Source organism: Entelurus aequoreus, linkage group LG02 (genome assembly GCF_033978785.1).
Source record: "Entelurus aequoreus isolate RoL-2023_Sb linkage group LG02, RoL_Eaeq_v1.1, whole genome shotgun sequence".
In the NCBI taxonomy this organism is placed as follows: domain Eukaryota; kingdom Metazoa; phylum Chordata; class Actinopteri; order Syngnathiformes; family Syngnathidae; genus Entelurus; species Entelurus aequoreus.
Window position 1 is genome coordinate 61,147,670 of NC_084732.1, and position 17,959 is coordinate 61,165,628.

Consider the following 17,959-nt stretch of genomic DNA (forward strand, 5'->3'; position numbering starts at 1 on the left):
CTGCTCATCACGACCCGTGCTCACCTGCGTTCCAGCGATCGACGGTACGACGAAGGACTTCACCCGATCATCGATGCGTCGGCGGCCCGGAGACGGAGGAAGTCAAGGTGAGGTCGGCGGCTAGAGCGTCTGCTATCCTTCTCAAAGTCCTCCTGGTTGTGTTGCTGTAGTCCGCCGCTAATACCCCGATCCCACCTACAACTTTCTTCTTTGCAGTTTCCATTGTTTATTAAACAAATTGCAAAAGATTCACCAACACAGATGTCCAGAATACTGTGGAATTTTGAGATGAAAACAGAGCTTTTTGTATTGGATTCAATGGGCTCCGAATACTTCCGCTTCAACCGTTGACGTCACGCGCAAACATCATCATATCGAAACGTTTTCAGCCGGAAGTTTGCCGGGAAATTTAAAATTGCACTTTATAAGTTAACCCGGCCGTATTGGCATGTGTTGCAATGTTAAGATTTCATCATTGATATTTAAACTATCAGACTGCGTGGTCGGTAGTAGTGGGTTTCAGTAGGCATTTAAAGAGAGTGAGCATTTTATGCACTTTTCAAACTCTAGCATTCAACAATTTTATGTGAGAGCAGTGTTTCCCACATGACCGCAATGTATTTGTGGTGGTGGAATTTTATGATCTTTTTTTTTTTTAATAATTGACCATGACGCATGTGCATGTAATTGTAATGGAAGCTGTAGATTGGAGTAAAACACTTTGTGAATAAATAAGTACGTAAAAAGCATTAAAAGCAGTTGGGATTAAATACAATTGAACTTACTTCTGTTACTACTTTATGTTGTTGTTGTTTTTTAATGTCACAAACCAAATGGAGCCACCTGTGAATGCTTTTAGATGAGGGAAGGGACCGCATAGGAGCACATGCTGCTTGGAGAGAAGAGCGATTTGTCTTCTCTGTGAAAAAGTATCTATAGTAGGTCTGGGTATCATGGCCAATTTCCCAAATCAATTTGATTTTGATTCATAAACTTCTAAATAGATTATTGACGATTGGATTAAATTTGATTTGATTCAATCTACAGTTAAATATTCAAAATATCTCAAATGTGTTACATCATATAAATGTACTTTGTACTTTGAATTGATAATGTTGAAAATTAAAAGATATTGATCCATTATTTTACCCTGCCCTAATCTATAGGGTCTGAATACTCGCGAAATATAGCGACAAAGTCGCTAAATTGTCAAAATGTATCTTCTCTGCTACGTTCTCTTATTCTCTGGCAGAGCAGGTGTTATGTTATGTTAGTGTTATGTGTTATGTGTTATGTTAGTGCCGGTTCGATGCATGCCGCCACCTATTTTGAGAAATTGAAACGACAAGCTACTACACATTTACATCCAGTCCCATTATAATGTGCTTATTAGCACGGTGATCAGGTAGCGCAAAATCTATTTGTGAAAATGTGTCACAAATAACAAAATGTATGGGAAACTAGAGAGACCAGAGAATCTGTTCAAATGTAATTCTAAAATATTCTAAAAAATAAAAACAATTATAAAAAAAGGAACTGGAAATTTGTGCTGTGTCATATTGTAACTGTATGCATGTTCGAAATAAACTTAAACCAGAACCAAAATATGAGATGATATGGATTACACATTCTCCCAGTATACAATAACAACATGCCAAAATGTTACTCACGGCAGTAATGAAAAAAGTACAAATGTAATGCATAGGTTTTAAGAGGAAAAAGTAATCTATATTCATGGCATCATCTACATTATTACTCCTTTTTTACCCTGACCTCATGCAACCAAGTATGTGATAAAAGTGAATACACACTTTACATTTCAGCAAGCCAATTATTATATCCACTCGTGAGACAACACTATAGCAACTTTGATATACTTTAGAGTAGTCAGGTAGCTTTGTATGGGATTACTGTCCTCTGAAAATATGTCAACACATGAGCATTATTGTGTGAACAGCCAATGTCAACACAAGTGAGTATGCCCCACAGTGAACATGTACACATTGGTCAAAGTGTGAATATCTTAATCCTCTCGGACATGGAATTAATCAAAGGTGCACAGGTTGGTACTCGGACCGTCTACCACTCCTCTTTTACGACATCAAAGAAGCTAGTGGATGATGGACATATTCTGCTCCTCTACCCTCAACAGGTGCTCACAATCAGCTTGTCATCTTGGAGGTGTGTTTAGACTCATTATCATATTGGCAAACTGCCATGCGGCCCACTTTCCTAAAAGAGGAGATCATGCTGTGCTTTAGAATGTCACAGAACAAGTAGGAATTCACAAATAAACCGCATCCCTCCGGTGCCAGCAGCACTCGTGCACCTGCAGACCATGCTGAACCGTAGGCAAGACCCAATAATCCTGCTATTCACTTGTTTTGCAATCTAGTTAGACAATATAATAAGTTTGTTGAGTGATTTTCAGTGGATAGTAAATATATACAAGCTGTCTACTCTTCAATTATCTATGAATATATATTGTAATTCAAAATGATTGCTGGAATGTGATGGGTGTACTCGGGTGTTTTTAATATGGGCAACGTTCTCTATGTGTGCCGATCAGGCCTCATATTCATTTATTAAAAGGTAAAAAAGTAAATTACGATAGAAATTTATTTTTTTTAAATGATGACGGTAAGCTCAAATGTACCTGTTGGGAAATGTTGGGATTTTTTTAAAGGAAATGTGATTTGAAGATATTTGATGATGGAAAAAGAAATTAAGTGAACGATAGGGGATTCTGAGAGCTGGTGAAGAAACTTTGAAATGTCTTTTTTTCTCCTTTCGCAGCTGCAATGATGATGGAGGAACTGAACCCTTACACCAAAATCAGCCCAGCTCTTGCATCCGAGCGTCAGTCAGCGGGCGCCATCCTGGGCATCATCTTTCTGCTGCTGCTCATCATGGCCATGCTGGGACTGGTGGTGTGGCTGCGCTACAGACAGAGGGAGAAGGGCCACCACGTTCCCAACGTCACCTACACACCCGCCTTGCACCTTAACTCCACAGACTACTCCCTCCCAGGTAGGGCAACTTGTCTCTGCTAATCGTCCTTTTTCCTCCTGGTACCTAACAAATATGTGTTTATTGATCACTTTTTTCAAAACATTTGATGTTTTCTTTCCTCTCTTTTTGTTGTTCAAAAGCCAAATTATATTTATTTATAATCACTTTGTTGGGGAAGCCCAAAAATAGCTATTTGGGTAAAGAGAATTAACCTGAATTAGCCTTGCACAGCCTTAATCAGCTTGTTTGTCATTTGTGATTATCCTAACGGGTTTTTCTCTCACTGAATCATTAACTGGTGCATATGTTTAGGATATCTCTGGGTCAGGAATGAGATCCTGCCCCAAGTGGAGGAGTTTAAATATCTTGTTTACAAGTGAGGCGCATTGTTGTGGCAAACTGAACCGGAAGGCAAAGCTCTCGTGTTACCAATTTATCTATGTTGTTGGGTACCAGCGGACCAAACGGGTTTTCTCAATAGGGTGGCTGGGCTTTTCCTTAAAGACAAGTTTTGTCATCCAAGGAGGAAATAAGAGTCTGCTCAGGACTCCTTCCTGGTGAAATGTTCAGGGCATGTCCGATCGGCAGCAGGCCTCGGGAGAAGAGCCAGGACACCATGCAGAAGTTTAGTCTCTCAATTGGCCTGGGAAGTCCTCAGGTTCCCCCAGGAGGAACTGGACTAAATAGCCAGAAGAGGGAAGTTTGTTTTTCTCTGGTTAGGCTGCTGTGCCCCGCGACCTGAACTTGGATAAGTGCAACAAAATGGATGGATGGATGGACAAATATTCAGTACAACCATTTATCAGATTAATAGTAATAATTAGTAGACCTTCTAATGTTTTTAATTTACAGCTCTGGACATGTTACCAGGCCAAGTTAAGTTTGGCTAATTCATGTATAGTGATGTGATGTGTTGAAGATGGGAGAAAATGTGCTGATGTCATAGCAGGGCTGCAGTGCACGGGCCTGCTCTCTTCTGCTGAGTCATCGCCTAGTAACAACTCTTTAGGCCGCAGCTTCTCAAACCCAAGCTACCACACTCTGGGCCCCTGCACCTACGCAGCTCACTATGCCAAGCCTGCCAAGAGACGCTCAGCCAAGGTAGGACCAACCATCTCTTTAACTTCCTCACATAGTCATTTGAAAATCAGATATCCAATTCGACAGTTTGTTCTTTGATATGAAATGTAAATGATTCTAATGAAATAGGGAACAGCATGTGCAAAACATTTAACAAAATATATTATGCAAATATGCAATTTGTTACTGAGAAAAAAGTTAGGACACATCATGCTTTAATAGCTTGTATTTACGTCTCTGACTGAAATAACCTCAGTGAGTAGCACAACGTTACCCCAATTCCACAAAGCACTATTAAAAGTAAGATCTAAGACTTGGCCACTCCAGAAGTCTCCCTGTATTACCTTTGATGGATGTTGAATGGGTTTATTGGAATATTTTGCAAGTTCCACCTAAGATACTGCTTCAACTTTTGAACAGGTAGCATTTGAGCATCCTTTAATAATCCTGTAATTGTGAACTGGTGCAGAAAGCAGCAAAACCACAACATGTTTTGCTTAAATTCTGTACTCTGGTTACAGTCACATACAGTATGTCCTATGTTACTGTATCAGAATAATGACATTGTTGATTCCTCTCTCCAAACTGCATTGTTCCAGATGTGTGTACTCTGACATCTACTGTGGCAATCGCTTCCTGCGATTTCATTTCAGGATTTATGAAGAGTTATTTTAGCACCTTTTCCCCTTTTCAGCGGCAATGATGATGAAGGAACTAAATCCACCCACCAAAATCAGCCCAGCTCTTGCATCAAATATTATTTTTAATAGAGGTTTTGCTCATTCAACTTTGGATCCTGGACCATCCCCTCACACTAGAGATGTCCTATCTAGTCTTCCGATTAGCAGGGAAACACTGTCTAAGACAATCTGAACAGTTCAGTTGTGAACAATACGATGACCCGGATGAATTAGAATATTCAGACATCTTCAGACAAACACATGGTTATCTTAGCGGTCCCGCCTCCACCCACGGAGACAAAGACAGTAGAGGTTTCACTCTGTTCCTTTCATTCCACTATGGATAGCTCAAAAAGTTATAGGAGGATTTTGATTAAACTTCCAAGAAATGTGAGAGCGAGTGATTATATTTGGAGGTGATACAGTATAGCCTGGCAGAGGTCTGCGCTCTCCAAGTACTTTTCCCTGCAAATTATATTTCAAACACCCTACAAAAAATGTGTACAAATGTGCACCTACAAACAGATGTGTAGGTAAAGTGGAACTTGTTAAAGTCGATGCCGCTTATATATGTCTAGAACCCAACTATGTTGATCAACAAATCAGACCTGGACAATGGGTTCTTTTTGTTACTAAAAGAGTGCCCGCTTAATGCTCGAGCGGCTTTTGTCGACATGAAATTTGAGACTAAAAGGGGGTATTTCTATGAATATTCGTCAGTGTGTGTTGTAAGATTGTCCGCGTCGTCATGGCAGCAACAGCTGTGTTAGATAAAGTGTAAAATATTAATGGGGAATTGCACTTTTTGAAATGTTGCCTATCATTCACAATCCCTATGTAAGATAAAACCACATAGGTTTTTTACTTTTTTAATGCATTCTAACTCGTAAATTAACACTAACAATTGAGCTAATGGGATTCACTATATTCCGCTTATAAAGCACTCTGAAAAAAACATCCCAAAAAAATATTTTATATACATTCTGTAAGTGTATATATGTAATGTAGTAACAGGCACATTAGTAATAACATGTCATATTTACGTAGTTTGCTCATTTTAAGTATTACGGCAGCACATTGACTAACATTGCATCACAAAGTTCGCTATTTCCTTTTTCCTATTTACACTACTACTCAGGGCAGACTTCATGAGAGACAACAACGACTACTCTGGGACAAATGATCATACAGAACCTTTGATTTTTGAGCCTGAATATACGGAGGATGAGCTACCAGTTTGAGAAGCAGAGTGACAAGCAGTTCCAGGAAGCAGCACTATTGCTAAGTGTTTAACAAGAAATACAAACTATGAACATAATAAAACAATCACTTACTGTACAATGTCTGCTCTCAGGGTGATGGGATATTTTTGTATTCCCATTTTGATAAAGAATTAATTACAATCCTGAGGTAAAATAAAAATAAATAAATCTATTTTTGTGTCTTTCTCGCCATCTCCGAGTCTAAGTTGAATGTTAAAGTTGACCAACTTCTTGGTTCATAGCTTCTACTTTACAATTAAGAGGCACGTTTTCTAATCTAGAATGAACTTTTACCACTTCAAAGACAATGCAGCAGCTCACCATCTCATTATGTAAATAGCTGCATTAGCTGGTCGCTTCTGAGATCATGGCTCTGCTAAAAGTAGTTATAGTGTGTTCGCGCTTATAATACCAATATCACTCATACTTGGTTAATCTTCAGGTCATGAGATGTAAATGAAGTTTGGTTATTTCTGTTGTTTTTTAGAGGGTTTTATGGGTGCAATAGATTACTCCCATTAATTTCATTGTTAGCCACCTTTTACTTGCCGTATTTTACGAGTTAGAATGCATATTAAAAAAAAAACATATGTTCTTGCCTTTCATAGGAATTGTGAATGATGGGCAAAATTCCCAAAAAGTGCAGTTCCCCTTTAAACAGGTTCCACCATATAAACGTTATTTAATATTTAGAAAAACAATTTTGGAAAAAAAAAAAAGTAGTTGCAATTTCCTCGCTGCTGTGGTAGAATCCAGGTTAATCTTGCCATGCTTTTTGATTTGAAGCTTCAGTCAGACATTAACGTGTTCTTCTTTCTATGATTACAAAAGTGTGTGGTCTAAAAAAGGTGTTTCCTTGTATTTGCCAGATGAAGGCCAAGGGACGATACAGGAACAGTGCTCCAGAGTGGGGCGCCTATTGTAACCTCAATGAGTTGGGTCAGTCTCTGCTTTACGTTTCTTTCTCCTGTTTGCTTGATTGTCACAATCAACTTTAAACCTCGTCGGACTGTTCTTTGTGGTTTCTGCACAGGTGTTTACTGCGTTGACCGGCGTTACAGTCATCACGTGGAGCCGCACTACAGAGGTACATTTGTGACAGGGTGATGTCATCTTTTCATACTCCTCTGCCAACCCACTTGCTCACACACCTTCCATACTCAATGATGCTACTCCTGCCTGTGGAACCTTCTCATGTCCTCCTACATCAAAGTAGATATCCCCGTTTTCTCAGGCTGCATGACAGTAGGTCAGCTATACTGGATATTTATTTAAACTTTCAAAACGCATGTATCAATATACATGTGCTATACATCTACATAAACGGTAGAACATAGGCTAAAAACACAGCCAAAATCATTTGAGAAAAACAAAGAAAATTTCAACCACAAACACTTAAATGGGGCAAATCTGGACCAGCATACAAGGTGTCTGAAAAGTTCCGGAATTGTTTATGTTGATCTAATTCTTTGATATGAGGGCCATCGTCCACTGCCAGTCAGAGATCCTGTGGCGTTTGCTTTGTTTAGTGTGCAAGAAGAGGCGAGAGTCGTGCCGCAGAATGTGTAGCATGAGGTCATCCCTCCAAGGGCCTGATATAGTAAATATTTGCGTGTTAGCGCACGCAAAGCTGATTATTAAGCTTGTGCGTAGAGGATCGTGTCTCTTAGATGAGCAAAATAGAGCGCACAATCTATTTAGCGTGTTTGTCTTGATGTATATGTGATGATTATCAAAATGTCCATAATGCTGGGAGGAGGAAATGCAAATATAATCATGCAGCGCTTGCAATATGATTATCAAGACTAAACTGTACTGCAGCCGCTGTTTTGCAGCCGCATTTAGCACGTTTGAAATATGTGCGCAAACTGACATAGTTACGTGCAAAATGGCAGTGGAAAAGGAGGTGATCTCGCTGTAAAGAGACGATTAAGAGAGAGAATATTCCGCCTCTGTGCATGTCAACATATTTGAACTGTCAGAAATAAAAAATATTCCACATATCATTTATTCAGCAATACTATTTTATAATTTATAGCTGCTGGATTACTTTAAAGGGGAACTGCACTTTTTTTTTTTAAATGTTGCCTATCATTCACAATCCTAATGTAAGACAAGCACACCTACGTTTTTCTTTTTTTATGCATTCTAAATAGTAAATAAATGCGATCAAAAGTTCCCTTACAATGGAGCCGATGGGAGTTGCTCTTCTCTGCCTATAAAGCATTTAAAAAATCATCCAAAACACAAAACAAGGTTTTACATACACACTGTAAGTATATATGTAACATAGTAACAGGCACATTTATAATAACATTTAATATTTACATATTCTGCTCATTTTAAGCATAAGTCGGCGCTTTGATTTCAAAAAACGCATCATGACTTTCACATTTTCCTTTGACAACATCACTGATTACGGCTCACTGCGGACATCACGAGAGCCAACAAACATAATTTACTGTACAATGTCTGCTGTTACTAGGATGCCGACTGATAGGATCTTGATATATTCCCGTTTGGATGAAGAATGACACATTAATACTTGCAAAGAAAAAGGAGGGGTGGAACCAAGCATCTTTCTGTGTCTTTCACGCCATTTCCAGATCTAAATTGGATGCCAAAGTTGACCAACTTGTCATATTATGTCCTCATCCTTCTACTATCAAGGTGAGAGGTATTATTTATGATCTAGAATAAACTTTCACCTGCTCTGAGGCAAGAAAGCAGCTCACCAGCATGACGTCAATTTATCAGCAACAAGCTAGTTCTGTGATTGCGGCACCGCTAAAAAAAATGTGTCTGCGTCAGTGCTTATGATAACAATATCACTAATACTTGGTTAATATTCAGGTCACAAAATGTAAATGAAGTGTTAGATGGCTATTTAGACGGCAATAGAGAGAACCTCCCATTGACTCCATTGTAAGCAGACGTTTATTTACGAGTTAGAATCCTTTTTTTTTTTTTTTTTTTAAATGCATCCGTTGTGAATGATAGGCAAAGTTCCCCAAAAAAAGTGCAGTTCCTCTTTAAGGGGCTGATCTAAAAAATTAAACTGATTTGTTTTGGTGTCTGTTGGAGTTTTTTAAGGAATTTGTTTTTTCATATTGGAAATATAACATTATATATTTGACATACAGTGTACTGTATCTCCTTGTGCGCTGCAATATGCTGGCGACCAGACCAGGGTGTACCCCGCTTGTCGCCCGAAGTCAGCTGGGATAGACTCCGGACACTGACCATAGTGGGGATACACGGTATAGAAAATGGATGGATGGTGGATGGATGGATGGAGGGAGTATATCTCCTATTGGAAGAAACGTCTTGTTGCAATATGTATTTTCTTGAAACAGCACAGCGCCTCCCAGAGCGCACTTTCGGCGTGCTAAAAGTAGGTTCTGTTGTCTAGATCACGCTTCAATATAGCCCAGAAATGTGGCACATATTATATTAGTGTGCTGGATGTCAACAACATGACGAAAGTTGGATTATAAAATGCCATGAATTCGAAAGGAAATGACAGCTGGTATAGATGCAAAATAATTTCAATATGGTGGTCTGCACCATTTTTGTACTTTTTATTTGTACACATAGTCTTAGTAAATTACCCGCAAAATACCCATTAATAGTACACACAGTTTTATAGCTTGCACACGCTGTTTAGCACATATTATTTGGATCTGAGAAAATCAGGCCCCAAGTCTGTACCAGAATGTTTCTCTGCTGTGTCCTGTGTATGCACTTGTCCTCACAAATGTCTTTGTGTCTCTGCAGGTTGCACACGACTCCTTCCTCTGTGTCTATCCCATCATTCCCCCAACTCACTCAGGGAGTTTCTCCTCCTGTCTAAGTTACCACTGTGTCCTGTTCTTCCTTTAACCGCAACTTCATTCTCAGCCACCTTACCTGTTGATCCTTATTGATGTTTGGACTTCTAACTATGTTACTTTTGCTCCCTGGAACAAACTTCAGTTCACAAAGCATTTCTTCTATACATCATCAAAGTGGTTAATTGACTTTCCTCAAGACAACACATACATGTGTATGGCCTGTATGCACTCGCTACAACAGCCTGACAGACAGAGATCAGGGCATCAATCATCTCTTGGACAGTCTGTGGTGCAACATCCCAGTCCCAGAGATGCTTGATTAAGTTTAGGGCTGGGAATGTTTTGGACGGTCAAAAGTGCCATTTCCTTCGTCATCCATAAACCAATGGATGACACACTCTTGACCAGGGGTCTCCAACCAACCAACCAGATTCAACCCATTAAAACAGAAGCATTGCAACATTCGACTGTAAATAAAGTTATGTGGGATTAATGTCTATTCATCAGTCCTCATGATAATATGTTGTCTAATTCTGAAAATGCAAAATGTTATTTTGTGAGCCATAATTATTGAAACATTTCCTGTCATGTTTGCCACTTTAAATGACTATCTGCGTGTGTGCTTATTGATCGGCATGTGTGCTACATTAATTGACCAATTGTGGTTAACATTTCAACTAAGAGGGCAGCACGGTGTAACAGGGGTTAGTGCATGTGCTTCACAATACGAAGGTCCTGGGTTCGATCCCCGGGCTCGGGTACTCTGGCTTCCTCCCACCTCCAAAAACATGCACCTGGGGATAGGTTGATTGGCAACACTAAATTGGCCCTAGTGTGTGAACGTGACTGTGAATGTTGTCTATCTGTGTTGGCCCTGTAATGAGGCGGCGACTTGTCCAGGGTGTACCCCACCTACTGCCCGGATGCAGCCTAGATAAGATCCAGCTCCCCCCATGACCCAGAAAGCGACAAGCGGTAGAAAATGGATGGATGGATGGATGGATATCAACTGATTAAAAAATACTGTCCATATGCTAAACTCTACAAGTGTTGGGATAAATAATTTAGGAGTATTTTGGTCAAATAATAAGGTTCATGCATTTATAAGTGAGCCTTTGTAAGTAGTTTTGGTTTGTTCTGCACGCTGTTTACAGTCTTTGAAGAAAAAAAAATTGGGGTCACATTGACGTTATTGTGTGTCAGACTTACTTATATGGGCTCTGCTTTGGAAGTTATACCGGTGTACGCTGCAGCCCTTAGGCAGTCTTCGGGAGTGTGACCGATTATTGCAAAGTGGGCTGGATGGAGGGTAGAGTTAATTATACAGACCGTTGACAGAAAACACAAGGAAGCGATGCAGATCTACATAGCTTTCTGTGCAATCATGTGTCGCTGCTCGATAAAAGTCCAAATGTCTAATACACAGGGCCAAAAAGCTGTATACATACAGTAATAGGTCCCCTTTATCTATCATGAGAAAAGAGTACCCTCCAGTATTACCAGAGCAGCACAGCTCCCGGTCTGCTTGGCAGCACCTGGGAAACAAAAGCGTAACACAGTTGCTCGACAGTAGGAAGTCTGATCTCTCAGGTTCTGGAAACTCTTTAGGAAAGACCATCATTTCAAATGCAAAGGTTGACAGCTATGGATACTTGTGGGCATCAAGTCCTCATACCATACTCATGGAGTTTGGGCAGAGGAGTGGCCTGGTGGAGGTCCATTTGTAACAAAGCATCTGATAGTGGTTCTGCTGCCTGTTGGATTAGAGCCGTGTAGAGTATGGACAACTGGGTTTCAGAGTTGGTCCCAAACATGGCGCCCTGTAGTCACGTTAGGGGCTTTTGATGAATCATTTAAGAGCTTGTCTGGCCATACCCTCTCTTATTAGTCAAAAGCCCCTCACGACTTCAGGGCGACATGTTTGGGACCAACCCAGTTGTCCATACTCTTGTTATACATGACTCTGTGTTGGATGGGTTCCTACTGCCCACTCCTGTCGTACCAATCTGTCTCCTTGTGTCTCTTCCATACTCTTGACACTGCACTGGGAGTCACAGCAAATCCATTGGACTTCTGCAGATGTCACTAAATGCTACTAATATCAGGAGCACAAGAACAGAGAAAAATCCTGACTATCAAACCTGGTATCTGACTAAACCAGGGACGCCCAAAGTGGGACCCGCGGGCCAAATTTGGCCTGTTGTGTCATTTTGTTTGTCCCGCCAAAGGGTGGCTTCCAAATGTATTACATAATCATACTGAACCCTTTCAAAAGGTCCACAAGACTACACTGTCAAAAAGTCAGTAAATTTTACGGTAAAAACTGGAAGTTCTGTCACCAGAAAGTTACTTTAAAATAATCAGTGGTAACATTTGTTCCATTCCCTGTAATACACTGTAAGAACAAAGAAACAGGTAGCAGCTCAGTGGTAAAAATGCCATACAGTGGTACTGTTGTTCATTTTATAGTGATGCACTGTAAAAAATGGCCATAGATTTTACCGTAAGATCTGGCAGCTCAGTCAGCAGAATTTTAACATAAAAACCACAATGGCACAGTTTTTCAATTTACAGTAATTTGGTGCAAAAAAAAAAAAAAAAGACATACATTTTATGGTAAAATGCTGGTGGCGGAGCTGCCACTTTTTTAATCTTAAAATCTAAAGATTTTTTTTTTTGCTGGCTAACTAGTTGCGTTAGAATTGTAGACCCTTACTCTATGGTAAAGTTGTGACTTTTTGATGCACCATTGGCACATTTTCACTTTGGCCCCTGGAGGGAAAATGTTTGGGCAGCCCTGAACTAAACAATACAGGTTGATTACATCAAAGTATGCTTAACTGTGATGATTGTTACTTTCATTAATGACAGATTTACATTTCTTGTCAGTTTGAGAGAAACAAATAACTTTTATTTAAATCAACTGGAACTAAAGAGTCTTACAGACTTGGGTTCATCTGTTCTGTGTGTGTGCTTGTTCCTGCAGACTACACCAAAGGCTCCTCGTCCAGCACCTGCTCCCTCAACAGTGAAAACCCGTACGCCACCATCAATGACCCGCCGTGCAAACACTCGGAGAGCAGCTATGTGGAGATGAAATCGCCAGCTCATCGCGACCACCTGCCGCACTGCTGCTCGGCGACTATCATCAGCAGCACCAGCGTGCCTGCCAAGAATGTTTACGACATCGGTATGTAAGGTTTATACATCAGAGGTGTTCAGACATTTCACACCGAGGGTCGCACACTGAAAAATGCAAATATTGATGTTTTACTTGATGTAAAGCAGCCGATGAAGTGTACGCGAAAAAAGCAAATTATTACAATTAACTTTTTAATCCTTGTTTTTTTTATCTTTTTTCAATTGACTGATATGATAATACTTTGACTTTATTTCCGTAATTTTAACTATTTTCCTACCTAATCGTTTTTGTTGTATTTCTAATTATATTTTTACTTTAGAAAAATAATGTATTTTTTCTTTAATATTTGAAATAATTGCTTTAGAAATTATATACTTCTCCTCATAATTTGACTTTATCCTCAGATAATTATGCCTTGTTTTAGACTTAAACTGTTTGTCATATTATAACTGTATTCTCCTAAATTACTGCTCTTTTCCACTCAATTATTGCAATTGTATTCCTTGTTTTGTTTACAATATAAAACATTTTATACTAAAAAAAACATTTCTAACATTTTTCCTTATGATATTTTTGTGAAATACAAATTTTTTTTCTCAAACTATTGACTTTTGTAAATGTATTGTTTATTCTTTCCATTTTTACATTTTCTATTTCTCACACTGTGACTTTATTGAAGTAGTATTTGGACTTTTTCATATTTCACTTTTCCCCCAACCCAATTTTTTAAAAATGTTCAACTTTTTTCTGTATTATTTGACCTTAAAATTTCTAAAATTGTTTTTTCCTCATCAAATTATGATTATTCTTGTAAAATTATCAAGTTTTTTCCACATGCTGACTTATTTTTCCTCTTAACAATATGACTTATTCTCCTAATACGTATACTTTTATTTTTGCCCATTACCTATTCTGTTTTATTGTATTGTATGGTTATAATTACACAATTGGACCCACCTGCATCTTCTTTCTAATATCATTTATTCAAACAGTATGGTTGTCATTAATGGATTGTGGTTTAACGGTGGTCTCGTGTGTCCCAGAGCCAACCATCAGTATCATTCCAGGAGCTGGAGATGTGTTGGTGCCCAATTACCCTCAGGACCCTTATGACCTTCCCAGGAACAGCCACATTCCCAGCCACTATGACCTGCTGCCGGTGCGGCCAAGCCCCTCCCACAGCTACGCCCCCCCTCATCCTGGCAGCCCCACCGGCTCACTGCTCTAGAAGTACCACCCTCACTAACCTGGACACAGGAAACAAGGAAACTGAAGAAAGACAATAGATGTTTTGTTTAGTTAGTTTAGTGCAAAGGGACACTGAAAGGTTTTTGCTGACTGTGCGAAACGACGCAGTGCCCAATGCTCTATTTGATATTTCATCACTGTAATACATCTGGTTTTAGGGGTTTTGTGCCAAATAAATATTCAGTATAAACCAATATCTTATTTTAGTGGACTGTAAAAACGGACAAACAATTGCACAAAAACAAGCAAGCCAGATGAACAGGTCTTATATTTTTACACCGTTTCCTCTGACAGGGTCCATATTTTCTCTCTGGAAGTCTTTTTGTAGGTAGTGTAGAAAACGTGCTGTTTTGGAAGTACACTTTAAATGTATTTGTTTCTTTTAGTCGTGTCATGCATGCCAAAGATCAACTATGGTGGTTAGCTAGCAATATTCCTATTACGTCACACCTTTTGCACACTGATGTTTCAGAGTAGAAGGATTTTATGTTTAAAAAAAAAAAGTATACTTACAAAAGGTTGTGGAAATTCTCTTTTTACTTTCTCAAAAATGTTTCATGTGTTTCATTGATGTTTTTCTTAATTACAATAGGAACGGGATTTATACGGCCCCATTCATTGCGGTTTACCTGACACATGAAATGTGACGAATTGGGAGGGTCTATCCACTTTAGCCGCCAGATGTCAGTAGAAGGTTAAAAATCTTAAAATGTGTTTTGTGGCAATTCCAACTTAGACCACATTGTCAGTTGCTATGTAGAGCGGTGCTTTCCATCATTTTCAGCAGACTGCATTGCAAAATGATTAACCCGCCGCCTTTCTCTAACATGAGAACGGGGCTACGTGAATCCCTTCTCTACTTTATAATAATAAATGATAAATGGGTTATACTTGTATAGCGCTTTTCTACCTTCAAGGTACTCAAAGCGCTTTGACAGTATTTCCACATTTACCCATTCACACACACATTCACACACTGATGGCGGGAGCTGCCATGCAAGGCGCTAACCAGCAGCCATCAGAGGCAAAGGGTGAAGTGTCTTGCCCAAGGACACAACGGACGTGACTAGGAAGGTAGAAGGTGGGGATTGAACCCCAGTAACCAGCAACACTCCGATTGCTGGCACAGCCACTCTACCATACTATGGGGCGGTATAGCTCGGTTAGTAGAGCGGCCGTGCCAGCAACTTAAGGGTTGCAGGTTCGATCCCCGCTTCCGCCACCCTAGTTACTGCCGTTGTGTCCTTAGGCAAGACACTTTACCCACCTGCCCCCAGTGCCACCCGGAGTGTGTCTGTGAATACAGCTTGTTGTTACAGCTTGTTGTTACAACGCTGTAGAGGAGATGGCAGCGTAACTCAGTCAGCTCACACGCATCTGGGGCCTCATGTAATAAGAGTTGCAATCAACTTCAAATTGCTGCCAGATGTCTGCGTGGCTTGTCACGCCAAGACCCCGCCCCATATCCATTTTTAAATCATATTGAAAGTAGCCACAGCCTGACACAGCCCGATCAGATTGAGTAAGAGTCAATAGGAGGAGCATGTTTCTCTTGATTCCAGCGAACTGGCATTGCTGGGTGGTCTCTGAACACTGAACACAGACTGAAATAAAAAATATATGTTTGGGTTAGGAAGACAAAACAGACGAGTGGACGGGAAATATTGTAGTGTTGCACCCTGTTTGAAAAGATAGTTGCTGTATTAATACATACAACTTTAGCAGAGGTGGGTGACTCCTATTACATCCAAAATCATTTGTGTAATTTTCAACACAGCCAGATTATAGTTTCAGGTGAAAATTATGTAATATGGATGGGCTCCACTCACTCACACACACACACACACACACACACACACACACACACACACACACACACACACACACACACACACACACACACACACACACACACACACACACACACACACACACACACACACACACACACACACACACACACACACACACACACACAATCCAGAGGAAATCGTTTCAATTCAAACATTCAGCATATCACAAAGGATATGAAATACTTAGATTTTTGTTTGATTACTCAATGCATTATTAGAACACAGGAAAGCTTCTTGCGGTAGGAGTGGTAGTAGTGACAAAAATACCGGTCAGTCCTCCCAGGTCTCCAGCGGCTGCTGCCCTCCCAACAAGGCCAAGGAGTCACAGAAAGACATTGTGACAGCAGCACGTGGCAAAATGATAGCCTAGATAAATTAATAGACACCCTCACAAATATAAATATGAAGTATTAATGCAAGTACAGTATGTACAACCTGCAGAAGTGTGCGTATATGAAGCAGCGCACATTTCCACGGCAACATCAGTCTTGATACATCTCATTTTAGTCGTGAAAAAGGCCTTGCACCAGGTTTTTGTGTGTATGCAAGCTTAATACATGAGGGCCCTGGTCTGCCAGAGATTAGGAATACGTATCAGGGCGGCTCAATGTTGCCGACTTCGTGAATTTTTTTGTTATATTCAGGAAGTACTCAGACCCTCAAGTTGCAACAAATTTTGCAACTTTAGATATTGAAAGTTGCTCTTCTTAAAAAGCACTAGGTCCTGCTGTGGGCCGCTTCCCGTCCTACCCGAAAACGTTGCAGTTGGCTCTATCTTGGTTTTAAAATACATTTCAAAAACACAAAAGAAGCTTAAGACTGTTTTGCTTTTCCTGACTTTTGCTCACTTTTACACACACATGCGTTATGGACAGCTATCCACTCCATCGAAAACACACCTGATTCCAATTTACCTGTTCGCATCAAAAAAGACCAAAAAGAAGCGACAAAAGAAAGTTAATTTGTAATTCTGAACATATTTATTTAGCTTCTGGAGTTGTTTTCTTGCATGATGTCATGGCCATCCATCCATCCATTTTCTACCGCTTGTCCTTTTCGGGATTGCGGCCAAATATGGAAATTAGCCAATAATATCATAGTTTGGACACAATTTACTGTTCTAACAGCACAAATATCCCAAACACATCAGAACTTTTGAAAATGTACGCAAGCTAACGTTAAGCTTTTGGACTGGAATTATTGTTTTAAAATAATCATTGAAAGTACGGTGGTGGTTCTAATTTCTATTAATTTAACTAGATTTAATTTGATTCTGGCTGGGGCCACGGTGCTTTATTAATACCGCCCTGTGCATTGGTACATAACACACATGTCAGAAACCACCACTGCTTTAAGGATTTTGCAATGACACATTTTGGCCAATCAAATTGGAATGTCTCCTTATCCTTAATGATGGTTGCGACAGTTGAGCGTTTAACACCACATGTGGACAATATTGGTGAGCAATTTTTCCTCTGAATATTTTTATGGAGTAATTTTTGTACTTGCATTGTAATGGCTTTTCTTGTCTTTGACACACTGCCACAATAAGAGACTAAGTTATGCCCCTGAGACATAAAAAGTCATTTAACTTCTCCAGGGAGTCTTGTATTTACAAACCAAAGTTATTTATGGAATTGTGTTCAAAACAACAAAACGTTGTGAAATGAGTATTACGATGGCGTTATGAAGACATTGTGGACAATCTAATGTTCCTCAGATTGATCAGCTATGAAACCCTTTTGTGTTTTTTTGTATTCAAACTCAATAAAATTGTCTTAGCATAAGGGATTGGTGTAATAATATCAATAACAGATACTGGAAATCCAAGTGAAAATAGAAAAGCATG

The 17,959-nt window shown here is 39.7% G+C and overlaps 1 protein-coding gene across 7 annotated transcripts in view; it reads left to right on the forward strand.

Annotated features, from left to right (window-relative positions):
- Positions 1–14,850, forward strand: part of LOC133636505 (multiple epidermal growth factor-like domains protein 11) — a 388,169-nt gene extending 373,319 nt beyond the window's left edge. For 3 of the 7 annotated variants that reach the window (XM_062030413.1, XM_062030418.1, XM_062030414.1), the window contains 6 exons: positions 2,797–3,030; positions 3,959–4,113; positions 6,904–6,973; positions 7,068–7,121; positions 12,854–13,057; positions 14,053–14,850. In XM_062030413.1, coding sequence (XP_061886397.1) covers positions 2,797–3,030; positions 3,959–4,113; positions 6,904–6,973; positions 7,068–7,121; positions 12,854–13,057; positions 14,053–14,237 — 902 coding nt within the window. In that variant the 3' untranslated portion in view covers positions 14,238–14,850. Of the gene's footprint in view, positions 1–2,796; positions 3,031–3,958; positions 4,114–6,903; positions 6,974–7,067; positions 7,122–9,811; positions 10,644–12,853; positions 13,058–14,052 lie in introns of those variants that run through there. The other 4 variants (XM_062030416.1, XM_062030415.1, XM_062030417.1 and 1 more) reach the window with 4 other exon arrangements.
- Positions 14,851–17,959: the final 3,109 nt, after the last annotated feature.